Raw genomic sequence first — 26,953 nt, forward strand, 5'->3', positions numbered from 1 at the left:
GAGTTCAACAGTTTACCAGTGAAAGGTATGAATGATTGAGAGTACTGGGTAACTTTAGCTTTGGTATTACTGATATCAGAGCCATTTCAATATACCGCTATGATGGTATTTGTTTATTTATTTTTTTCAACATACTGCTGTACTGGTTTTTATTTATTTTTTTCAATATTTTCTTTCTGTATTATTATTTTTGGGCACTGTCCTAATATATACGTTCCATTCACTCTCTTCGTTTCTCGGCTCTCCCTTTGCAGCTCCTCCAGCCAGCTAATTTGACATCACATATATGAAGCCATGCTATTGGTCAACATGGGAAAGAGAGAAGAGAGATAATAAATGGAGGAAGTGGGATTAAAACAGGAGATAGAAAGAAAAATTGATAATAAATGGAGGAAATGGAAAAAAAACCCGGATAGAAAGGAATAATACGAGACAAAGAAAATGGATAACTAATAGAAAAATAGGAGTAAATGAGAATGAAAATATAATAATGATTAAGGAAATAGGAGGAAATGATAATAAAAGTGAATAGAAAGAAAAGGATAACAGACAAGGGAATTCCCTATTCCATTATTCATTATCATCCTCTTTACCATTTCCTATTCTCATATTCTTTATCCTCTTCCCTTGTCCTTTATCCATTTTCTTTCTATCCACTGTTTTATTATCCTTTCCTCTTATTTCCTTATTCATTGTCATATTTTCATTCCCATTTCCTCCTATTCCTCTATTCATTATCCATTTTCTTTCTATCTCTTGTGTCATTCCTTTGTTATTCCTTTCTATTCTGTTTTATTTTGTATTTCTTCCATTTATTATCCATTTTCTTTTTATCTCCTATTTTAATCCCACTTCCTCCATTTGTTATCTCTCTTCTCTCTCTTTCTTGTGTGTGTATTTACCTAGTTGTAGTTTTACAGGGCCTGCTTTATGCTCGTGTGGCCCCGTCTCCATATCTACACTTATCCAATCTTACTTTAAAAGTATGCACACTCGTTGCAGACACTACTTCTTCATTCAAACTGTTCCATGTCTCAATACATCTTTGTGGGAAACTATATTTTTTAACATCTCTCAGACATCTTCCCTTTCTCAGCTTTTTACTATGGAATTTTGTGCTTTTAATGTCATATTCTTCTCTCAGGATCAGTTTCTCATTATCTACTTGGTCCATTCCGTTGATCAATTTATAAACTTGTATCAGATCCCCTCTCTCCCTTCTTTGTTCCAGGGTTGGAAGATCCATAGCCTTTAGTCTCTCCTCATATGTCATCCCTTCATATTCTGGAACCATTCTTGTAGCCATTTTTTGTAGTCTCTCCAACTTCCTTATGTTTCTTTTTATGAGGGGTCCACACTACTCCTGCATATTCCAATCTGGGTCTTATTATAGTACTTATCAATTTCTTCATCATTTCTTTGTCCATGTAGTGAAATGCTATTCCAATATTCCTTAGCAAATTATGTCTCTCTAAAAATTCTATCAATATGGCTTACTGGTTGATTGTTTTCTTCCATCGTCACTCCTAAGTCCTTTTCCTTTTTTACTTTCCCTAGTTCTACTCCATCTCCCATCTTATAGATTCCCACAGGTCGTCTTTCACTCTTTCCCATTTCCATGACATGGCTTTTGTCCACATTAAATTCCATTTCCACTTTTACTCCATTCCCAGATCTTATTTAGGTCTTCTTGCAGTATTTCACAATCCTCTTTTTGCTTTATAACTCTGCACAGTTTCGTATAATCTGCAAACAGATTTATGTAGCTGTTCACTCCTTCTGGCATGTCGTTAATATAAATGAGAAAAGTATTGGTGCCAATACTGACCCTGTGGCACTCCGCTTTCTACTGCTCTCCACTTGGACTTCATATCTTTAACTACCGTCCTTATTTCTCTCCCCCTCAAATAATTTTCTATCCATCTCAATGTGCTTCCTTTTAAGCCACCCTTCTCCTCTAACTTCCATAGTAATCTTGCATGTGGCACTTTGTCAAACGCCTTTTTAAAATCCAAATAAATACAGTCAACCCCATCCTTCTCTCTCTTGTACTCTATCAACTATTCTAGAATAGAAACTCAATAAATTAGTTACACACAACAGTCTTTTTCTAAAACCAAATTGGCTATTTGATATCAATTTGTTGTCTTCAAGGAACTCGATCCATTGTTTCTTTATTATTCTTTCACACATCTTGCATATTACACTAGTTAGTGATACCGGTCTGTAATTTAAAGGTTCTTCCTTCTTTCCGCTCTTATATATGGGAACCACCTCATCTTTTTTCCATTCTACTGGTACTGTTCCATTTTCTATTGAGCATTTTATGATGATGTATATAGGACTTGCTAGTTTTTTCCTACATTCTTTCAGTATTCTGCCTGAGACTTCATCTGGTCCCATTGCCTTTAACCTCTTTCATAGAGACTGTCTCTCTATTACCCTGTGGCCTTTCAAATTTGGATTCCTTAGTAAAAACCTCCTGGAATTTATTATTTAATAGTTCTGCCATACTTTTTGGGTCTTCCACCATCCTGTTCTCTCCCTTTAACCTTTCTATTGTTTCTTTTTTGCCTAGTTTTTCCATTTATGAATCTGTAGAACAATTTTGGTTGCTCCTTACATTTTTCGACAATGTCCTTTTCAAAGTTCTTTTCTTCTTCCTTCCTCACCTTAACATATTAATTTCTTGCTGCCTTGAAGTTTTCCTTATTTACTGGATTTCTATTTCTCCTCCACCTTTTCCATGCTCCATCTCTTTTCTCCTTTGCCCTAGCACATCTTGCATTAAACCAATCTTTCTTTCTTTCTTCTTTAGGTCTATATTTTGGGACATATTCTCTGATTCCTGTTTTGTATATTTCCAAAAATAAGTTATACTTCTCTTGCATCGTCTCTGAGTTTTTCATCTCCCAGTTTATGTTTTTAAAATAGTTCTTGAGATTCTCAATATCAGCCTTTCTGTAATTTAATCGGTCTCCTTTGTATGAATCGTCTCTATCTTCCTTTCCATCTTCTATATCTATTTCTATCTAATATTACATGGTCACTCTTTCCCAATGGGCACTTATATCTTATATCATCATTCATTTGTATACCCCTTGTAAAAAACTAGGTCCAATCTCGCCGACTCTTCGTTTCCTCTGAATCTTGTGCATTCCTTTACTCTCTGGTCCATCATTAGGTTCAGGAATCTTTCTCCCCAGGCTTCTTCCCCCATACCACTTTCATAATTTTCCCAGTCCACTTCTTTACAGTTGAAGTCTCCTATTAATATAACTTTTCTCCTTTCTTTAATGATTCTCGTTAGACTCCTTATTGTATCATCTATCATGTCTTTATATTCTTGATTGGTCCATCAATTTGTTTTTCGTGGCAATGATTGTTAACTCTTTTTTATTAATATGCATCTTAACATATAGTACTTCTGCTTTTCCTTCCCCACATTCCACTTGGTTTATCACCATCTCCTCCTCCTCCTCCTTTACCCCCTCTGTCTCTTCTCCATACATTATACCTATTATCCAATTCTATTTTGATTGCCTCATTTAGTTTTGTTTCAGCCAGGCATACAATATCCGGATTTTCTTTCCTTATGTAATCTCTTTATTATAATTTACTTGATAAAACCCCGTCTATGTTTGAATACATCATCTTTAGTCTCTTGCCTTTATCAATTTTAGTTAAATTTGTTCCACTTTTTTCTCTTCCTTCTCTTTTATATACCATTTCCTTATCCTGTCTCCTAGAATTCTCCAAAAAGCCTTTTTTTCCTCTTCTGACCTTTCATTATATTTTTCCCTTACTGCTGCCGCCAGTTTGTTTTATCTCTTCCTTTCTTCCTCATTTCTATTTTTCTTTATATAGATATCCTTGCAGCCTTCTGTTTCTCTGTATTTTTTTGTTCTATATAATATTTCTTCTGTTACTGCTTGTGATTTTAGTAGTACCTTAATTGGTCTCGTTGTTCCTTCTTGATATGGTCCCATTCTGTTTATTTCTTCTACTTCCTCTTCTAAGTTCTGCCTATCTTCGTCATTTAGATTTTTTAGTAGGTCTTTGACTGATTTCATTTCTTCTTTTTCTCTTCTTGGTCTATATTTTATATTTTTTTCTTTTAGTCCAAATACGATTACGCTCTTCTTTTTTCTGCAATTTCCCTAACTAGATTTTCTTTTTTCTTGAGGACTCCTATAATTTTGTTTGTCATATTTTCTTCTTTTTCTTTTAGTTGTTCTTGAATCACCTCCTGAAAATCATCCTTATCTTTCTTATCTTGGACTCTCCATGCTTGTACTTCTTTTTTAATCATGTTCTGTACTCTTTCCTCTTCTTTGTTTACTAGATCTTTCAGCTTCTCTTTTTCTTTCTCAGCTTTACCGAGTCCTTCTTCCATCTGCTTCTTGTAGTTAGCTACTTTCTTTTTCAGTTCTTCGCTTTCCGCTCTTAGCCTAGCTTCGTTTTCTTCCACTTTTTTTATCCATTCTCTCAGTTTTTGAAACTCTTTCCTGTTCTTCATTCTCTTTCATTCCCATACTCTCCTTTATCCATTTATCTAGTTTACATTCAATACTCAACACTCTCTTAAGTAGTGAAGTATTCGCCGTATCGAAACCTTGAAATGCGCTCTCTCCCTCATCAACATAGTCATCATCTTTTTTCATTCTTTCCCTAATCTCATACCTGCATTTAGATGGAATATCTTCTTTACTCATGATTCTTTAACAGTTGATTTCATGAAAAACGAGTCCACACTTCTTGCCCAGGCCATTGCAAATACTATACAATAGGTAGTGAAGATCAGCTGATTCTCGGAGCGACGCCACTGCGTCCTTCCTCGACCACGTCTGGTGTGTGTGTATTTATCTAGGTGTATTTACCTAGTTGTATTGTACAGGGTTTGAGCGGGGCTCATAGCGTCCTGTCTCCATATCTCCACTTATCTAATTTGTCTTTAAAGCTATGCACATATGGGCTGCAACAACTTCATCATTTAATGCATTCCTTTTTTCCACCGTTCTATGTGAAAAACTGTATTTTTTAATAGGGACCACATCCCGCATCCCCCATATTATCTATTGTTTCTTATGAGATTTGCATGTTTGTCTTACGCAAATTTTGATATACGCGATGCCTCTTGGAATGCATCTATTGCGTAAATCGGGAGTTACCTGTATGCGGAAACTTGGGACGTCAGGCAGGTGCTCCAGCGTCTGCGTGCCATGGGACCTTTGTGCTCCCTCTCCCTAAAGGACCTAACGCTAAAACTTGTGATGTTAATGGCACTCACGCAAGCTGCCAGAGTACAAACCCTACACAGCTTATTGCTGAGGGATATTCATATCAGACAGGATTCTGTTTGTGTTTGGTTAGGAGAAAACATTAAACAATGTTGGCCAAAGTTCAATGTGTGGGTTGTGACCTTTCAAGCATACTCTACAGACAAAAGATTGTGTATGTGTGAAACTTTGAAACTGTACATTGCTAGAACAAAAGCATTCAGAAGTGTTGGGAATCAGGAGAATGGGAAATTACTCCTTAGATTTATTAAGCCACACAAATATGTGACGAAAGACACTGTTTCAAGATGGATTAGGACAGTGTTTAATATGTTGGGCGTGGACACTGACAAGTATTCGGCTGTCAGTGTTCAGCCTGCAGCACTGTCAAAAGCCAAGGCCATGGCTGTACCGATTAAGCACATCATGGCGAAGGCTGGGTGGTCCAGGGAAGCCGCCTTTGCCAAATGTTACAACAAGATCATTCCGGTCCATGACCCTTTCCAAGATGCTGTTCTGCACTAGTCTGTAAGTCCTGTTTGGCCTGGAAGTGTTATATTTATTGTAAACTGTTACATGGCTATGTAATTTTGTTACTATATTGGGGTTTAGTTCTTGGTTATCTTATTTCTCCACTCTCCCATTTGTATTTAATTCCCATTTGTTGTAGTACGATACCCACATGGCTTCAAAACCTTATGGGCAAAGTGACCCGTAGCAGAGGTGTGATTTGCTGATGTAAAATTAATGAAGTACATGAGACTTACTGCAGGTCAGTTGAAATGTGCTTCGAATTTTATGAATTAAATCACCTCTGCTAGAAGGGAGCTTTCACATGCCCACCTCTCCCACCCTACGCTATGCAGCGTCTCGTGGTTTAAGTAATTCCAGCAGTATGAAATGTCCCTTACTTTCCATTTGGATGGTCATACTCTTTAAAGTCTGGTGGTGCGAGGCAGCAAAGCGTATCTCATGTGAAAGCTCCTTTCTAGCAAAGGTGATTTACTTCATAAAATTCGAAGCACATTTCAACTGACCTACAGTAAGTCTCATGTACAGGCAGCCCCCGCTTAACGAAGGGATTACGTTCCTAAAAAACCCTTCGTTAAGCGAATTTTCGTTAAGTGAACCAATTATAACAAGTTTAACCCCTGAACTGAGCTTCCATTGAGAGTAAACAAAGCGAGAGTGCATCATAGTACAGTAAGGGTTGATTCACACTATAGGTTCGATCGTGCTCGGCTCACACTCCAGTCTCGGTCTGGTCCAATAATGTTTAATGCATTTCAATGTAAGCATTTACACTGGTGGTAACGATTCATTCTCGCTCCGGTCGCGATATATTCAAAAGATATTTTGACTGGAGCGAGACCGGAGCGAGACCAGACCATTGCAGCCATTGTGAACTAGCAACGGTCCGCTCCAGTCGTGATTCAGCCTTCATATGAGGAAATGTTTCTGCCTTTCCTCCTATGAAACATGGAGGATCAGAAGAAAACACTACAATGGGATCATGCAAAAGGTAGGTAAATAATTCAATAGAGAATAAAATTTTATTTATCACTGATATAAGGATAATTTTTAGTTAGCTCATATATATATATATATATATATATATATATATATATATATATATATATATATATATATATATGAGTACACTGGGTAAAAATATGCAAAAGTTGTGGTTTTCATCCTCAATTTTTTAGAGTATTTTTTTCAAATGTTCCAATATGTTTCAAACTTTTTTTGTAGCATCACTTGCAATATCCATGATCAGATCTGCAGGATTAATGCTTTATTTCTTTTTGTGCTGTATTTTTATTACTTGCCCATTATCAGGCTGTGCTTATCTTTTCTTTTAATTTTCATATTTGCAAATTGTTTCCTTTTTACAAATTGTTTAATAGGAAATGTGGCTGTACTCCAATAATTTAATCTTCTTTATTAGCTTAGGTTCTGCCACAGATGATATGTGTGGCAAGAGTATACCCAACACTTTTTGCCAATATTTTTTGGTAATTTATTTGGGCACATAATGTTCATTCTTAAGTAGTTGAAAAATTTAGTCTAATCATCAATATGATGAGGATATAAAGTATGGAACTCTCCTTCACTCTTTCTATCTTTCAGCACTGGATGAACCCCACAATCTCCTCCTTTTTTGCTTTTTCTTCTTCGTTAAGTGCAGTGGCGATCACTGCCAGATTGGATGGAGAAAAGTCATACATCCTCCGTCACTGGTGGTATGACTTCCACTAGTGTTGAAGGAGAGGAAGAGATGGGACCAATAGCGGAGCGAGAGGGGAATGCACCAGGACCTTGACCGGGGCGAGAGCAGAGCGAGACCGCAGCGATAGTGTGAATCAAGCCCAAAAGGTTTAATGAAAGTAAAAATTATGAAGTTAAGCATTTAAGCCATTCAATTCAAGTCATTATAATGTACACTAATGTATGTATGTAAGTAACTTTATAATGTTGATGATCTTAAATTTATGAGAGTGGAGTGGGAAATATGCTAGCTGGCAACCTCTGGAATGTAAACAAAGGATGCATCATTGTACCGCATACAAAACTTATGTACCACATTTCCACAAGGCTTTCCATTTTATCCATTGCAGAGTCATGAGTTCAGGTGGTTCTTTTAGCTTGCAAGGAAGATACGGTCTCACCAGCCTTCTTAATAGAGTTTGCTGACTTGAAAATGGTAGAGAAAGTAGATGGAGTCAAGCCATGGTGGGAAGCAATGCTATTGGTTTTCTCGCCTCTCTCATGTCTGTGAATAATATCCAGCTTCACTTGGAGAGTAAGAGACTTCCTGGTCTTCTTAGCAACGCTAGGTGATATTGCAGGGTGTTTTGGTGTCATGTTGACCGAGGGAAGACGAGTTGCTGCTGACACTTATTATTTTGAACTAGGGGAGTGAGTGGTGCATGTTTTGTCCACGAGAGGCACTGGTGTATTCAAAAGCCTGTCGGCTTGCATGATACAGCAGGGCTTTCAAACTTTGAAAAAATTACCTGGATAAAATTTCGTTAAAGCAAGTCTGGTGTTCATTAAACGAGCAGATGGTAGTAAAAGGAAACCTTCGTAGTACCAAAATTTCTTTGTGTGAACCTTAACGATGGAGTCACATGAGGATGTGGTGATGCTTGTTTCTGACGACAAGAAGTTGAATTTTCATTATATTATATTTTGCTTACTTTCCTAATTTATTTTCCCATCTTTTATAGTTATAGCATGATAGTAGTAGCAGTATATATAGTAACAGTATTCAAAAAGTAAGAAATTAGGTGAAAAATAGAATTTTTTTGGTCTTGGGAGGTGGTTTGTAACGAATTATAATTTCTTCCATAAGAATATAGGTATGTATTTTGATGCTTTGGAGTAAGAACAAAATTTTGAACGGATTAAGTTCGTATTCCAAGGCACCACTGTATGTGAATTTGTTGTCAACTCTTTGATAACCTAAATTCAATGTTATGCTTTGTGAGTGCTTGTTTTTTATGGTGATGTAGTCCACCGCATCATCTTATTCCCAACTTGGGATGAAAACTGGCTCTGGTATTGAAGCACTGTAAGTCATGCATGACCATGCATAGTTAGACAGCACAGCCTAAGAGGAACCCTGATCATTGCACTTTTTTTTTTTTTTTTTAAGTAGAGAAGGGTAGGGCCAAGGGTAAAAAAAAAAATAAAAGATTAAAAAAGAGACCCACTTGAGTGCTGGCTCTCTAAAAAGTTTAAAAGCGTCAGCCAAAATTGGGGAACAGATGCCTCGATACCTCCCTCTTAAAAGAAGACAAGTTGTAGGAAGTCGGAAATACAGATGCAGGAAGGGAGTTCCAGAGTTTATCAGTGAAAGGGATGAATGATTGTATGTACTGGTTAACTCTTGCGTTAGAGAGCTGGACAGAATAGGGATGAGAGGAAGAAGAAAGCCTTGTGCAACGAGGCCACAGGAGGAGGGAAGGCATGCAGTTAGCAAGATCAGCATAACAGTTAACATGAAAATAGCGATAAAAGATAGAAAGAGATGCAACATTTTGGCAGTGAGAAAGAGGCTGAAGACAGTCAGAGGAGGGGAGTAGATGAGACGAAGAGCTTTTGATTATCAAGGTAAGCTACGTCAGTCTTAAGTCTTATAATGAATGTCTTATGTACACTCGCTCCAAAAAGTATCGGTGCATACTTTTGATTATACATTTTCAGCCAAGTGACGATAAGTATTGGGAAAGGATAGTTGTGTCAGCCGTATGTTGGCAGGCCTGTGAGGCACAGTTGACTCGCTTCGTCCAAAACGCTCCAAAATATGAATTCATTATGTCGGAACAAAGCAACAAACCTAAATCAGAGTGACCGAGACGTAGTTATCGGCCATATGGCAATATGAACAAGTGAAGAGAGGCGGAAATCACTACCAACATTTCCGAAATATAACAGCGCTCACGAATCAATTTTTTTTTTTTTTTTTTTTTTTATTTATTTATTTTTTTTTACGGTAAGGCCTATAGCGCCTGTAGGCACACTTGAAGAGTGTATGGTAAGCGCTGTTCAGCTTCCGCCCATTAGTGGCGCAGGCAATTTTATTTATAGTGGTACCCATATTAGGGCCCATATCACCACCCAAGCTCATCTCGGGTGTAACCACCTAGAACCTGGGTATCATGGTGACATGTAGGTAACTTTAAACCACTCGACTAATGGCTGTACGTGGTGGGATTCGAACCTACGCGTGGACGTCTGCCCGATCCCACACTCACCACCTTATCCACTACGCCACCGCTATGTCGAACATAGCGTGTACCGATACTATTTGGAGCGAGTGTACACTACTATGCTGTATTTTAATTTTTATTAATTAGTGGCATGGAAAAGTGTTCTCTTTATCTCTTAATATAGGCAAGGTCTTTGCTACTCTCTCTCCATTAAATTAAATCGTATTAAATCTTAAGTTTACTATTCAATCGTTTGTAATTCCCGACGTCGGAAAGTGCTGAAAAGCTGCCAGATTTGCCAGATAACTTAATTTAGCACATTCAACTCGGTATGCTGGAAAAAAATATTACGTCATGTATGTGCTATCAAACTAAGTAATAAATTATTAGGAACATCTCTAATCAGCATCACCAAGCACAGAGAATGTAATATGGCAAAACGAGCCAAAAATGCTTGGTTCATGGTCTCAGTTTTGGGACACTTCATCACCTTGAGTGAATTACATTATTTTCAGTATGCAAGCACATTTCATTGGTTCAAGTTAATTAATCAACAATCAAATCCAGAAAATGTGACGAATATCAAATAAACACGATGTTTTGATGCAAAATCCTTGTATGACTTCAGTGAAAGATTGTCCGTTCCGTATGTAAACAACATCAAGCAGGTTTTTACCTGCTCCCCACCGGTTATAGGCAAACAGTTCAGGGTCTGGATGCGATGCTGATGGTCCTTTGCACCAATCTATGAAGTACTTTGAGCAGATAGCATGGTCCTTGGTAGCTCTCCACGTCGGGCCTCGTTTACATCGTGTCTCCCATAATCTTCTTCGAGCCGCGTCTTTCTTCCTGGGAAACACAGTCCATCCTTTCACGCCTTGGTTTTTCTTTTTTTATATAGAATTGCAGTCAGCTACAGCACATGTATAAACCGGCATTCTGTTCCAGCTCTAAGAACACTCCACACTAGGATGACCAGATTTCTGAGACAAATTCCGGGGACATTTTCAGTTCAGGGAGGTAAAAACATGTAGTGTTTTTGCACTGGAAAAACTAAAACAGGGACACTATCTGTACCATTTCTAAACCAGCAATCAAAAGTTTCTCTCGCCTTATTTACCCAAGTTGCAAAGAAAAAAAAATCTATCTGATGAAATATCTGAGATCATGAACACCCATTAGCTGTTAAAATGTGTCCACTATACATTTCACCTTCTTCATGGAAACTAAGACCTTCTCCTTATTCTTGACATTCTAAAAGAGTAATGATAAAAGGACATAATTATCATAATCAAAAGGAGTAGTTTTTTAACGCATCAAGTGATCTTTCAGTTACAGGTCACTGAAATCGGGGACTGTCCCCGGAAACCGGGGACGTCTGGTCACCCTACTCTACACGAGCTTCCAAACAACTGCGGGCTGCGGGGTTGTTTTGGTGTTTTGAGAGGACTCGGTGTTCCCAAGTTCAGTTAGTCTTTTCGGTTTGATATGCCTTCGGCCGCAAAAATGTTGCTCTACCAAGATTATTACAGAATGTATTTCTTTGTAATATTTAGAGGAGAAACAGTGCTCTCTGTTGAACTATATGAAAAAATGTTTCAAACCAAATATGTAGTTGAGACTAGTAAAAAATGTGAGAGCATTGAAACCGCGACTGTAAGTATTAAGCTTATAATAACAGTTTTGTAGAGTGTGTATTACCAGATCACATGGATAATGTTAGGATAAACACTTGGAATTAATGTTTTGCAGTACAAAGACTCAATACCTCAAGATTTATTATGATATAAATTTTAGAATGTGTCTCTCTTGCGAGCTGGCTGGCCGTATACCGAGTCGCGTATTAAAACAGCCACCGATCAATGGCAGCCCAAGAATATCCGACGTCGGGAATTCAATCTAGTTTTTAGGAACCTAACCGTATCATAAAGGGGGAATACCTGTACTCTCAATCATTCATCCCTTTCTCTGGTGAACTCTGAAACTCCCTGCCTACTTCTGTATTTCCATCTATCTATGACCTGAACTCATTTATAAAGGAGGTTTCACAATATTTATCCCATTCTTTTGGCTAACTCTCTTGATCCTGTTTGGGAACTGGGATCCCAGTGGGGCTTTTTATTTGATTGTTTTTGTTACTCTTGACCAGTTTTCCTCTTTTTTGTAAAAAATCCAGTGTTTATCATACTAACATAAAAGAAAGTTATATTTTGTGACTCAAGTTGTTGTGATTTGTGTGGGACTAAGTGGAGACAAAGAGACTAAAAAAGAAGGGAGTGTGCTATGATTGAACCACTTATGGTGGCTAGTGGCTGCTACTGCGAGCTAGCTCAAGCTATGTATATAGTGAAGGCTTTCCATAACCCTTAGCTTGAATTTAGCAGTTTGGAAAGAGTCTGGTGGAAGTAGTACAGATAGTAGTGGTACCATGTGATTGCTGCTGGTCCAGGTATTAATGTGAACTTGAGTACTGGTGGTGTTGAGAGTGCTCAGGAGAGTTTTTGAATCTCACCTGTCCTTTTATAGGCCTAAACAAAGGAGACCCTACATGCACCATGATCTCAACAGGTACAAGTTTACCAAAGAGTGCATTATTTTAATTATTAACACATACCTTTACGTATACAAATTATACACTATCATTCTATGCATTAGTTATGATAAGAGTAAAAAAAAAAAAAAAAAAAAAAAAACTGAGTGCATATTGCAAGTAAAAAATTAGCATGATGAGGGAGGTGAGGATGTGCCTCACCACAAACATGGTAGAGGACTACCACAAAATGTTAGTCATTTTGAAGTTGGGCTGTAAGCTGACAATGTACCTTTAACTGACACTTGAAATCATGTAAGGTATTATCAAACATTTTGAGTTGTACTGCCACTATGTTTGTGTTGAAGCACAGCCTCACATTCCTTATTATTCAATTTCTTCATTAACACACTCAATCTTTTCATTGCTAAAGTTATATGGCTTATTTTTTCTATTTGTTTCAAAATTTAAGTGAAACTCTTGACACTTGTACTATATATTTTCCAGGTATCTCACATCACCACCCAAGGTCAAGAAATAGCATCACCTTGGTAGAGACAGTGGAAAGCATTGAGGAGAGTTGTTCTGCCAGACTTGCCGGGAACTGTGACCAGTACAGGGCTCTGTCACGTAGGAGTAGACAAGGAGAGACAAGGAAAGGTATGTCAGGGGTCTCACTGAGGATGTAGAGTGTCATTTAAATGCTAATGACCTCTGACCTGCCTATCAAGCCCTGAAGAAACTCCACTCCAAGTCTACATCTCAGGCGAGCACTATCTGAACAGCAGATGGTCGCCTTGTTTCGGACGCCGATGGGTAGATGGCTCATTGGGCTGAGTACTTTGAGCAGCTGTTCACGGTGGATCCTCCAAGCGGACAGATCCAAACTGCAGGGTTACAGATGCTGGATGCTGATCCATCCATTGATGAAACTGCACTCTCCATTGATGATGTGAAAGAGGCTGTGGCAAAGTTGAGGGATGGAAAGGCAGCTGGCATCTGTAACATCAGTGCGGAGCTGCTCAAAGCAGGAGGTGAGGCTATGATTCGTGGGTAGCATGCTGTCTTGACTGCTGCATGGCATTCAGGTATCATTACCCCCCTGACTGGAAAATGGAGTTGGTCATCCCTATATGGAAGGGGAAAAGGAACCGTCAGGACTGCTACAACTACGGCGGTATAACACTGCTCAGCGTACCAGGCAAGGTGCTTGCCTATTTGTTGTTGATGCGTGAACATCAAGAGCAAATGGGCAAGCACTTTGCCTGGTACGTTGAGCAGTGTTGTATAACACTGCTCAGCGTATCAGGCAAGGTGCTTACCCATTTGCTGTTGATGCGTGAACATCAACAGCAAATGGGCAAGCGCCTTGCCTAGTACGCTAAGCAGTGTTATACTGCAGTATTTGTAGCAGTCCTGATGGTTCCCTTTCCCCTTCCATATAAGGATGACCAACTCCTTTTTCCAGTCAGGGGGAATGATACCTGAATGCCATGCAGCAGTCAAGACAGCATGCTACCCACGAATCATGGCCTCACCCCCTGCTTTGAGCAGCTCTACACTGATGTTACAGATGCCAGCTGCCTCTCTACCCCTTAACAACTGACCAGATCCAAGTGCTTTGCATACTGGTGGAGCGCTGACGTGAGCTTCAACAAGGGATGCTTGCAGCCTATGTTGATCTCAAGAAGGCATTTGACTCAGTGCATTGAGAGACATTCTGGGAGCTTCTGTGTCTCCATGGGATTCCTGCAAGGATTATTGATTGGTCAATTAACTGGCCTCTACTCCGGGACTGCGAGTGCTGTGAAGTGTGGAGGGGACGTGTCCAGCTTCTTTCCTATGAATATGTGAGTGAGGCAGGGATGTGTGCTTGCTACATCACTTTTCAACACTTGCATGGACTAGGTACTAGGCAGAGTTGTAGACCAAAGTCACTGTAGAACATCTGTTGGCAATACTGAGATTACAGATCTTGTTTTTGCCGATGATGCAGTAATCTTTACTGAGTCACTGGAGGTTCTGGTAATAGCTCTAGAGGCACTATACTAGGAGGCAAAGCCTGTGGGACTCCAGGTGTCATGGCCGAAGACCAAGGTTCATGTGTTTGGAGGCTTACTGGATGAAACAGTACAGTCCATTCATGCATGTGGCAAGGACGTTGAGATCTCAGAAAACTTAGCATACCTTGGTAGTGTAGTGCATAACAGTGGTGGGTTGAGCCAGGAAGTTGTACGGCGGATTGGCCTGCCCCACATCATTATGGACTTGCTCAACATGAGTATTTGGCATTGTCAGTACCTGTGCAGACAGATGAGGGTTTAGATCTTCAAGTCAATGGTGGTCCCTGTCTTACTTTAAGGTTGTGAGACATGGATGCTGAATGCTAATCTGAAGAGGTGAATTGATGTCTTTGGTACTAGATGCCTTCACAGGATCATGGGGCACCTCTGTATGACTTTGTGTGAAATCAGCAATTGCTCCGTGAGACTGATTCAAGGCTGATTACCAGCATAATCCGTTAACGCCAACTGCGACTATATAGGTATGTGGTATGCTACCCAGAAGCTGATCCAGCATATTGGGTTATCTCTGAAAGGAATAACCTAGCATGGAGGAGGCCAAGGGGATGTCCACAGAACTCATGGCTTCAGCAAGTCAATGCCTCTTGCTGGGAGTTACTTGGAATGGGATGAGAGCCTGCATGGAGACTCACAGGGCATGACTGCCTGGAGTGGCTCCATAGGGTAGGCGAGGTGACATGCCTTCCAGCGTATGCCCCCCCTGATTAATTGACTGATTACATCACCTTAATAAAGCACTTTGTTTCACATATGTTGGTGACTATAGGTTTATTTAACTCAGTCCAGAGAAGTAAGAAAAAGTTCAGAGAGTGAGGCATAAAATGAGCCTAAACTTTTAAATCTATATTCCTTACATAGGTGTAGATTAGAAGAAGACCTGATATTTCTAATTGGCATAGGGAATATAGGTATGATGTATACAAAATGTTTAAAGATCAGTAATTATAAAACAAGAAATAATGTGTTCATACTTGGGAAAAAAAAAAAAATATATATATATATATATATATATATATATATATATATATATATATATATATATATATATATATATATATATATATATTCACAGTAAGGTCCCGGGTTACGTCGGTCTCGAGTTTCGCCAAACTTGTAGTTACATCAGTCCACTATAAGGCAACTTATGCCAAACTTGTAGTTACATCAGTCCACTATAAGGCAACTTATGATTAAAAAAATTGAAAATTCATAAATCGTAAAGCGCGGGATTTATTGTTATTGTTGGCCACCAGGGGTCACTAGTGGTTACCCGCCACACCGCCTGCTTCATGCTTGAATACAATAACACCCTGCCTCAGTTCCACCACACTGTCGCCCCTGGCAAGAGTGTTATCCTACTTCTACGTTTACTGACTCAAGTTCTTAGTATCTTGCTCAATGGCACCAAAATATCTTGTTCAATGGCACCAAGAGAAAACTCTTTAGCGACAGCAGTGATGCTAAGAAAAGGAAAACCATTACGCTACAAGAAAAAGTGGACATAACTAAAAGACATGAGAAGGGAGGCAGCAGCTGTGTTTGAGGGAGGGAAGAAGAAAATGGGAAGCCCGTTACCATGATAATGGGAAGGTTGACGACCTTTTGGGCTCGCGCACCCATCACAACAATAATAACTACGGAGCCTTCGCCTGGGCCACACGACACTCGCAGCTCACTTGCACCGTCTGCGTCTGTCTGCTGATCCCTATTGCCCTTTCCTATTGCATTTCCTGTTCCGCTGCCCACGCTTCTACTCCCACCACACTGGACTATGCTCCCAGCTGTCCGCCCTGGGCGTCACAACATTCGACCTGCCCACCCTCCTGGCAGCCTCAGGCGTCCACCCCTCCGCCCTAATCAGCAACAAAAACAAGCTTGTGTTTCATATTCCTACATAGTTGTAAATAATATAACAATATAACAATATAACTTTTTATTTACCTGAATGACCATAAACAATGATTGGTTGCAAACTCGATAATATACTTTGAAATGTACGGAAACTCGAGTTACATACAAAATCAACTTATGTCATGTTTCAGGAACGTAACTCTGACGTAAACCGAGACCTTACTGTATATGTTAACTGCTGCTCACCAGGGAGTATGATGCTCCACAGGGTCCCCAACATTATATTTCACAGCAACTGCAACACTCAGGTTCTTTCTGCTGAAAATGTGCAAACTCTAATAGACTGCTGTTCCCTCACGGTGTCACAGCTGCCCTGAGAGGCGACAAGATACTCCGCTCTCACTCGTGCCTACTAAGGATTTGGTAATGATGCCAGCATGTACCAATCCCTTCCCTGAGCCTTGCACACCCAGCCCCTAGTAATAGACAAATAATACTACAGAAATAGAGGTCGCCAGCAGTGTATAACTTCCCCCACTGCTAGGGAATCTCCTTAGCAACTCCTTCTCCTCCTACACCAAACCAAGTAGAATTTATAGATAGTATATAAGTTATGTGTTAAAGGCGAAGCCTTAATACTCCGTAGAGGAAACCGCCCACAAGGACAATTCCACCCGCTTCTCTACGGGAGTATTAATGCCTCTCCACACGACTTGTACCCAGGCTGTAAGTGCCCACAGACTGGGACAAGACGCGTGGTGTATATTACTATAATACTTAATGCAACAGATGCTTGCCAGCACCTGTCAAGACTGACTCTCCATGCCTACGGCTTACTACGAGACACGATGCGTATACCACATCCGGTGGTATACACAAGCACAGCTACCGACTCCGGGTGACAACCAGCCACGCAGGGAGTCAAGATACTTGTAGCTAACAGGTCGTACAGACGATTACTGCACGCCGACTGGGAGACAGCATGAAGCTTCCCACCAGACAACCAGTGTGTGTGGCTATAGCCACTATACTCAATATACTACAGAAACTACACAAAGCAGTAGTGGTGGCACACAGCTGCCCTCCAAACCACATCGGTGACCACGGCCACCAAAAAAATGACAATCGGGACGAGACAATACTGCGTCCCTCCGCGTCACCACTCACCAAGAGGGGACAAATGCAAAAACACGGGAAATGCAGCCAAACCAGCTACACTTTCCCCTGGAACAACAAACCCGTTGCTCCACACTATCACGGCCTAACCAGCAGCAAACTAGCTACTCAAAAGGGAGGGCACAACTCCCAGACCGAGACTGTTGAGCACCCAGAACAGCCTAGCAACATGTGTCTCAACTCTGTGCCAGAACCCAAGAGCGAACGTGTCTACCTCGGCTAATGACTGGCTCGGTATTGAAGCGATGCCTGCCAGGCACAGCAAGATGGCGGGAACAGAGACGGGGAGGGTGGCCACACAGCGGAACAGCCTGAGGCCCGTGCTAGGGGGCTGCCATACACACGAAATAATAATAAATAAAAGGGAAATAAGGCAGTGCCCCTCACATGCCCTCCCTTAAAAGAAAAAATTTTGGAAACAAAACATTACAAAATTCTTTTAAAGCAGGTAAATGATTAAAGGGAATGGCCCCAGGACAGATAATCTGCCACAATGTTTTCTGCTCCTTTTATATGTCTGACAATGATGTTGTACTCCTGGAGTAGAAGACTCCAGCGAGTTAATACAAAACCTGACATTGCCGTCAGGCTTAGGCTGCAGGGTGATTGGGGAATTCCATTGACTGTAAGTCCGAGTAATGAGCCCATGCTCAAGCATATACTCCAACTCCTTCTCCACCAATTCTTGCTTCATAGGATTTACTCGGTATGGGGGCAGTTTGACAGGCTCTGAGTCCCCAACATCAATATCGATATGAATGTCGAATTGGTGAGTCAGTCGATCAAAACTTGAGGATTGGGTATTAATTAACTGAGTTCCAATTGGTGATAATTCAAACTGCGAATGGTCGAATCACGAGGATCTCCTGTATATGTTACGCTCAATGTGAATAATTGCCTAATGTGAACATTAGGCAGAAAATTGCCTAATGTTAACATTAGGCAAACTATTTACACAATGTTTACAACAGGCAAATTACCTGCATAATGTTCACTTTAAACTTTTCAGGGCGCAAATAGATTTTTGGGTCATGTCTGTGAGATGCAAATTCGGCTGAAAAATTGAGGTTTGCAAAATGGAAAAAATCAATATTCTCATGCATAATAGAGTGTTACGCATCTACTGTAAAAAATTTAGGTCTCTACTCACCCTGGAAAGTGGTTCAATAATAATGGGAAGTTGGCTTTCTGGTGGTACGTTGTGCGCTGTTGAGTATTGCCATCATAGTGGGTGGTTATTTTCAACCGCAACTTGTGCAGGTGTTTTCACTAAATTACACAGAATTTTCCGCCTGATTTGAACTGCAGTTGCTCAGAACTGCTCCAGAATGTGCTAGGGTAATTATTTTTCACACCTGTGCATACATTATGCCCACACAAATAATATAAAATACATTTTCAGAGTGTTTGCTTGATGTACATACTATCATGAGCGAGGATGTGCATGCCCATATATGGTGATATACGAAATACGCAATATACTACCAATAAATGAATAATATCTGGCATATCTGCTCTCTAACAACAAGATTTGATCATTACTCTTGTTGTTTCTGTAAATAAATGCACAAATAGCCACTAGCGATGTCGTAAAATAATAATAATTGTGAAAAAAGGGGCATCTGATACTCTACTGTGTGGATGCCATTGTGATGGCGCGTCCCATGAGTCGAGGGTGGATGGCAGAATGTCATCTGGCAACTAGCAGCAGCCAGGAGGTGCGCGGTTTAATTCTGTGATTCGTCAAATACGGGACCACAATCGTGGACAGGAGGCATTTCCCTCAAAGCCACGATCGTGGTCTGGAGCACTGAAAGGGTTAAGCAAGACTTTCAGATATGGCAATGGTATTTTGCCTGATTTGAATAGAATGAAAAACTACAATTGCTGAACTGGAGATTCAAAGAATTGAAGCCTTGAATCTATCATTAAGAGTCGTTGTGAATAGGGTAAGCGAGGAGCAGGGCAGAACCAAACAGGATCTTGTGCTGATAAGTGGGTGCTGACACATTGCTGGAATGTTTGTTGGTTGTTCTCATTCCTATTACTATTACTATTATTATTATTATTATTATTATTATTTATTATCATTCAAGATCTTTCTCTATATTTCTTTTTGATTTGTGTTTCAGTTTACACACAATGGATCTAGCTGCCTTTGAACAGAAGCTCCGTCAAACATTGGAATGCAAGGCAGGGAATGTTGTCATCCAACCCACCAACCAGCGTGATCAGTTAGTACAGGATTTGTTAAAGATTAATTCTGACTGAGCTAAGTCTACATTTGACTTCAACCTTAAGAAACGTTATGAAGTTCTACACGTTGACAATGCTGACCGACTGATTCACAAGAGGAAAGATTCAATGAAGAAATTCAGGTTTCTTGCCTCTCTAGAAGAAGTGTTTAGTATTGTAAAAGTAGCTCATGAAGCTACTGGTCACAGAGGTGGTAAAAAACAATTGCTGAAGGGAAAAAGGAAATGCTCAAACATTGCACAAGAAGCATGCTACCTCTACATTTCATTTTGTGAGCATTGCCATAAAAAAAGAAACAGAAAAGTTCCAAAGGGTCTGGTGGTGAAACCAATACACAGTTATTGTATCTATTCAAGATGCCAGATTGATCTTATACATTTTCAAACAATGCCAGATGGAGACTTCAAGTACATCATGACATTTGTAAATCACTTTAGCAAATTCTGCGAGTTGCGTCCACTTACAACAAAAAGAGCAGAAGAGATTGCAGCGAATCTTCTAGACATATTTTTGACATCTGGAGCACCTGCTATTTTGCAGTCAGACAATGGACGGGAGTTTGTTAATGCCATCATCACTGAGCTTGCAGTGTTGTGGCCAGAGCTAAATCTGGTGACTGGATGTCCACGTCATCCTCAAAACCAGGGCACTGTTGAATGTCTAAACGGTGTCACCCAGGACAAACTGATCATTTGGATGAAGGAAAATACCAGCAGGAAGTGGTCAGTAGGCCTCAAGTTTGTTTAGTGGCAAGTTAATATCAGCCATCATGAAACAACTGACCACAGCCCATTCAAAGTTACTTTTGGATGAGATCCACAGGTTGGATTAGAATCATCTATCCTGCCAAGTACAGCTCTTTGTGAGATATTCACCAAGAAAGACCTTGAGGCATTTCTGGAGTCAAAAGACCCTGAAAATGCTGACACTGTACTTCCTACAGTGGCTGAAACAGAAGCAGAGGAAGGGGCAGGGGCAGAGGCAGAAGCAGAAGCAGAAACAGAGGCAGGGGCAGAGGCAGAAACAGAGGCGAAGGCACAGGCAGAAATAGAGGCAGAGGCACACGCAAAGACAGAAACAGTAGTTTCAACTTTCCAAAATTCTAAAAGATCCGTGTTTTGGCTGATCAAGGACAATGTAAGGCAGCAGCACGGATGACAAGACATGGCAAACACCTGCTTAGGATATTGTCCATCGGTCAGTGTGCTATGCTGAGGGTACCGGATGTGGATTGTGGTCCAACAGATCCCAGAAATTTGTTAGTAGTCATCATCAAGGAACAAGATGGGCTATACACTGTTGGTTGCCGGGAGGGAATTCTAGGACAAAAATTTACAGCTGCTGACCTGAGTGCAATCGAACAGCCTCTGATAAAAGCAGAAGAGGTTCCTGATGTCTGCCTATCAATTAAAACAGCAACAGCAAGAGCCACTGGCAGGCAAAGATATACAAAGTGTCAGTGTACAACTCATTACATATCAGTACGATGCAGTTGTCTAAGAAAAAATCTTAAATGTAACTCGCAATTTCAACCGGGGAGATCATGCAAAAATTACTAAGTCGATTTCACTCAACCTTGAGATATTCTTCATTGACTTTTATTTCTTTTATTGATCATTCATTGAATTTATTTGTTTATTGTATTAAATTGCAATTCTTGAAACTGTCTCATTATCGACCGTAATATATGCTAACAGAAGTCTCTAATGATATGCACAGTGTTAACATTACGCAAATTTTACGTCAGCCAGCCCCGTCTGCTAAGTAGCGCTTCCCATGAGATGACGCCCCACGATCTTGCACTTCAGTAGCCCAGCGACTTTTGCACTGGACAGACGTTCTTGCCTGTACTCTCTTCAGGCTTCCTCCTGCCCCAGCCTGGGTAAGGCCGGCGACGCTATTCAGCTTGAGGAAGTGCCCTGCCCCTGTTTTCCTCCCTAGCAGGAATGGGTTATTGCCCCTACGTGTCCTTCTGTGGTTTGTTTACCTCCCGTTGCTGTTCTTCCCTGCCGTCGCCATGTCAAGTATGGAGGGCAGTCCTCGGGAAGGCAGACAGGCAGGGCGGAGGGGCATGTCTTCTGAGGATGGACATGTGAGTGCGAGGACTTCCTACTCGGTGGGGGACGAGCATAAAGGAAAGCACTCTAAACGGCGCCATAGCAATAAGGGTGACCGCACGCCGTCTGTAGACGGACCGTCCACGAGCAATGGCCGTGGCGCTGTGTCGTCTGCTTTGATGGCGGACACAGCTGCTTCTCCACATTCGCCCCTCTCTCCCTTCCTGGCTGGAGAGGACTCCACCTCCGCCCCTACTCCTTGGTCAATTTTAGTGGACACTATCGCCGAGCTACGTGGCGATATGGCCACGTTAAAGGCTGAGGGGTGGCTGGGCAGGATGGACTCCCCCGCTCCTGCCGAGGCTGAGTCGTCCCCCGACGTGGGCCAAGTCAGTGGTTTGTCTGGTCAGGCCCTTCCTTCTCCGGTGGATCTCCAACATGGTGGTGCTGGCTCAGCGTCAGGTTTATCTGGCTTTGGGCCCATTGACGACGAGGCCTATGAAGAGGGCGAGTTGGTCGAGTTGCCGGTCCGCAGTGTGTTGTTGTGGGCAGCCAAGGCCTACGGTCCCATGGAGTGTGTTGCGCCAGACATGGAGGCCCATGTCATGGAGATGGTAAATCATCTTTTTGGTAATGGGATGCATGAAGAAGACTACAAGGAGGTGCTGGAGGACGACGCCACCAAGAGGCCTGGTAACTGCCCCGCCTTGGAGCCTGTTGAGTGTAACTCTCAGGTGTTGGAGGCGCTGAAGCCGGACGCCAAGCGGGCTGACTCTCGCATGATGGATGTTGGCAAGGACTTGCTTAGGGCGGCGGCTATTGTGGTTAAGTCCCTCACCGTGCTGGACAACTTCGCGCAAGAGGAAGGCAACTCTGTGGTGGCCCGGTAGGTTGGTCTGCTTAATGGTGCTTTGGCCCTCTTGGGAATGCTAACCATCGCAACAACCTGGCCAGGCACTTTATCATAAAGCGTGAGATCAACCAGAAGTATGCTCATCTGTGCTCTGACAAGCCTCCAATGACACGGTTCCTGTTTGGGGATGACGTCTTGCAGTCCGCCAGGCAGATCAAGGAGGCTGACTGGCTGAAGGGTAAATTCTCCAACAGAAGATCTTCCATTGGTGGGAGGCCTGGCGCCTTCAGGTCTGCTGCTGGCCGTCCATTCCAGAGCCGGGCGCTGCCAAGAGGTTTCTCTGCCCGGTTCCATCCTTACGGGCAGTGTCGGTTCAGCTCTACGGGGGGACTCTCGGTCTCCCTACCCTCGCCAGCCCTCTGTGCCAAAAAACTCCAGGGGCCAGGGACACAGCAACCCCCGGCGTTAAATCAGGCAGGTTTTCCTTTTGTTGCTGGCCAACTTAAAAACTTTTTGCATGCATGGCGTGAAATCACTACTGATCCCCATGTTCTTGACATTGTTACCCACTGCCACCTGGACATTGATGTTCCTAATGTTACTCCTCTCTTTTATGACTGTGAGGAATATGCCTTTACTAGGAAGGAATGCCTTGTCATTGATCAGGATGTTTCAAAACTGTTAGGTTTAGAGGTTATTGCACTTACTCCTCCACAGTTTGGTCAGATCCTCTCTCCAATTTTTTTGAGACGGAAGCCGAATGGTGAGTTTCGGATGATCCTTAACCTAGAGAAACAATGTACATATTGCTTACAAACACTTCAAAATGTAGACTTTTGAGCAAGCAGTGAGGCTGATCGGCCGTGGGGACTTCATGGCTACGGTTGACTTGCGCTATGCTTATTACTCAGTTCCGATTGCGGAGGAGCAGCAGTGGTTCCTCTGCTTTCAGTGGCGGGGTAGAGTTTTCCGCTTCACCTGCTTGGCAAACGGCGTTTCTGAGGGCCCAAGGCTCTTTACCAAGCTGATGAAGCCGGTCTTTGCAGCTCTTTGTGCGTGGGGCTCCACCATTACCAGCTATATTGATGATACTCTCATTTGTGGTGCTACCCGATCTGATTGTTCAGCCTGCGTTAGACACTTGGTTTCTGTATTAATGTTGAGAAGTCTGTGCTGGTCCCCACTACTCGTATTGAGTACTTGGGCAATGTCATTGAATCCGTGTCTATGACGGTCACCTTACTGGCCCGTTGCGTTGAGAGGATTTTGTCCAGTTGTACTAGCCTGTTGGGCAAATGGCGGGCGCGGATTCGGGAGGTGGCCCGAGTTATTGGGCTCCTGGTTGTGGCTACTCCTGCGGTGGAACTTGGCAAGCTGTTTTACAGGAGGCTACAGTCTGCTAAGATCGCTGCATTACATGCCGCCTGTGGCAACTTTGACGGTTGGTTGCCTGTAACGGTGGACATGAGGTCGGATCTCCAATGGTGGCTTGATAATGTGTCTGTGCAGGACAAAAAGATTTTCCGCAAACCGCCCGATGTTGTGTTATACACGGACGCTTTGGATTTGGGTTGGGGTGGTTGCCTCAACTCTATCACGACGGGCGGCAGGTGGCTAGAGCATGAACTTAGCCTTCATATCAATGCCCGGGAGCTTATTGCTATTTTTCTGGCGTTGAAGTCGTTTGCGCACGTGGTTCGGGGGTCCCATGTCAAGGTGTATTGTGATAACACCACTGCCATAACTTATATCAATGAGATGGGGGCATTCACTCTCTTGCATGTAATGAGATCTCCGTGGAGATTTGGAAGTGATGTGTGGCAAGAGGGGTTTGGATCACCTGCTCTCACATCCCTGGTGTTGACAACGCCTTTGCGGATGAGGCGTCTTGTAAGTTTAACGATCGACATGAATGGATGTTGGATGCCTCAGTTTTCCGGGTCATCTGTGGAATCTTTGGGACTCCTTGCATTGATTTGTTTGCTTCTCGGTTGAATTATCAAGTTAAGAGATACTGTTCTTGGAAGCCCAACCCTGGGATAGAGTTTTTTTATGCAAACCTTACACTTGCTTGTGCTCCGGGACATCCACGTCGAGGCGGGTTCCATTACCTTGCGGCTGGGTGCCAACGTTTAGCAGTGCCGGCCCAGGTTCAACATTCGGGCTGTGACTTCTCGTGCCTATGCTGCTGACGCAAGGCTATGTGTTTGTGAGGCTCTCAGAGTGTACGTTGACCGGACAAAGATGTTGCGACTGCTTGACATGAGAGATGGACAACTCCTCATCAGTTTTATTAAGCCTCATCGGCCTGTTTCGCGGGACACTATTGCACAGTGGATTTGATCTGTGCTGCATCTATCTGGGGTGGACGTTGCAAGATATACTGCGGTTAGTGTCCGGCCGGCAGTGGCATCCAGGGCCAAGGCTATGGCGGTTCCTGTGGCACACATTATGGCGACAGCAGGTTAGTCACAGGAGGCCACTTTCGCCAGACACTATGACAAATCAATTGCCTGTGTGGGGGATGTATTTCAACAGGCTGTGTTAGCTTAAGTTGGGGTTCAGGTTATGTTCATTTTTGTTGTTATTGGTTATGCAATAAATGGCATTTTGTGTTGAGTGTTTTCTACTCCCTCCTACTTTGGGGGTTCTCAATTCTCCCATTTGTTTGGTTCTCACGGTACGACCTCCACAGGGCTTCAAAACTTCATGGGAAGTGCTACTTAGCAGATGGGGCTGGCTGACGTAAAATTGACAGAGTACATGAGACTTACCGTAGGTCAGTTGAAATGTACTCGGAAGTTTTACGAAGCTAGTCCCCGTCTGCTTAAAGTAGCCTTCACATGCCCTCCTCTCCCTCCCCTTGGTTCAATTTGTCCTGCCCCCCATGTGAGGATCTTGTGTTCTGTGGGGGCCTCTTTTTTCCTGCGGGGCGTCGTACGCTACAAATATTGAAGTACAAGGTCATGGGGCTTCATCTCATGTGAAGGCTACTTTAAGCTGACGGGGACTAGCTTTGTAAAACTTCGGGTACATTTCAATTGACCTACGGTAAGTCTCATGTACTCTTGTCAATTTTGTTAAAGCAATTCACAATAAATACAATTGAGCTGCATAATATGAAAATCAGGCAGTTTATGCCTAATATTGACAATTTCACTTCATCCAATCACCTCTGCTTGTGGGGTAAGGCGAACACATGAGATACCGTCACACCTTGCCGCGCGTCAGTTGTTTACACCGCGCCACGTCAGGCGGACGTTGTAGGGAGGTGCTGTCTCCCGTTCCAGTGTTTGCTTTTCAGCGAGGCCACGTCACCTGTCAAAGCAGGTACAGTGCCTACTATCCGTAATCCCAGTAGGGAGCAGTTAGTGACGTCCATGGGAATGTTACGTGGTTATATTTATTTGCAACATGGTAAGGTTTGTCTTGGTGTTACAGCTGTTCCCATGGCGTCCTCCGACTCGGCGAACGAGCGGCCCATCTTGCCATCCAGCCCCTCGTTGGCACCCAGCAGGGCTAGGGGGTGTCCCAGAACCCTGGTGGCAGCTCTGGTGTGGATGCCTATCTTACGGCAAGCGGGAGAGTGTCAAAGCACTCGTCTCGTTCTGGCTCCTGGCATAGGGGGATGCCTGGTGCCGCCTCATGCCCCCGGCCAGTTGTTATGCAGGATTCGGCCCCTACTGCCCAGTGGGACATTGTTTTGGAGGCTTTGACTGAGCTGAGAAGGGAGGTTAACCAGCTCAAAGCGAACAGAGGTGCTGCTTCTCCCCTGCGGGCGCCGGTAGTGACCGGGGTGGCGCCTTCTCCCCACTCACCTGTTGTCAATGATGGTGCGGGCCCGTCTTCTGGACTTCCGTGTGGAGCCTCTCCTGGAAACTTTTCTGGGTTTGTGGCGGGGGCCAGCGATGAGGAGGGGGTTCCTGCCCCGTTATCCACGGACTTGGGGCCATTGCATCAATGTGCAAAGGTTTTTGGGCCGCCTGAAGTTGTCTTTGGGGTGATTGACAGTACAGTGGCTGACATGGTGAATTTTGTGTTTGAGAATGGACTGCGTGAGGAGGATCACAAAGCTATCTGTGAGGATGAGTCTGTGATGAGGCCATCCAATTGCCTTGCACTGGCGCCTGTTGAGTGCAACCCAGAAAT

The 26,953-nt window shown here is 42.5% G+C and overlaps 2 protein-coding genes across 12 annotated transcripts in view; one reads left to right on the forward strand and one right to left on the reverse strand.

Moving 5' to 3' along the window:
* Positions 1-26,953, forward strand: part of LOC123516410 — a 42,056-nt gene that overhangs the window by 3,189 nt on the left and 11,914 nt on the right. For both annotated transcript variants that reach the window (XR_006678179.1, XM_045275674.1), the window contains one exon: positions 13,035-13,187. Coding sequence is in view for 1 of the 2 variants with exons in the window: in XM_045275674.1 (XP_045131609.1) it covers positions 13,035-13,187 (153 nt within the window). In the remaining variant the exon portion in view is untranslated. The remainder of the gene's footprint in view (positions 1-13,034; positions 13,188-26,953) is intronic.
* The window catches only part of LOC123516406 (UPF0565 protein C2orf69 homolog), a 268,076-nt gene that overhangs the window by 2,637 nt on the left and 238,486 nt on the right, over positions 1-26,953 (reverse strand). For 6 of the 10 annotated variants that reach the window (XM_045275666.1, XM_045275663.1, XM_045275671.1 and 3 more), the window contains one exon: positions 14,715-14,828. The exons of the other annotated variants lie outside the window; for them this stretch is intronic. In XM_045275666.1, coding sequence (XP_045131601.1) covers positions 14,715-14,828 — 114 coding nt within the window. The remainder of the gene's footprint in view (positions 1-14,714; positions 14,829-26,953) is intronic. 10 annotated transcript variants of the gene reach the window in all.

The sequence above is a fragment of the Portunus trituberculatus genome, chromosome 41, assembly GCF_017591435.1.
Source record: "Portunus trituberculatus isolate SZX2019 chromosome 41, ASM1759143v1, whole genome shotgun sequence".
NCBI lineage: Eukaryota > Metazoa > Arthropoda > Malacostraca > Decapoda > Portunidae > Portunus > Portunus trituberculatus.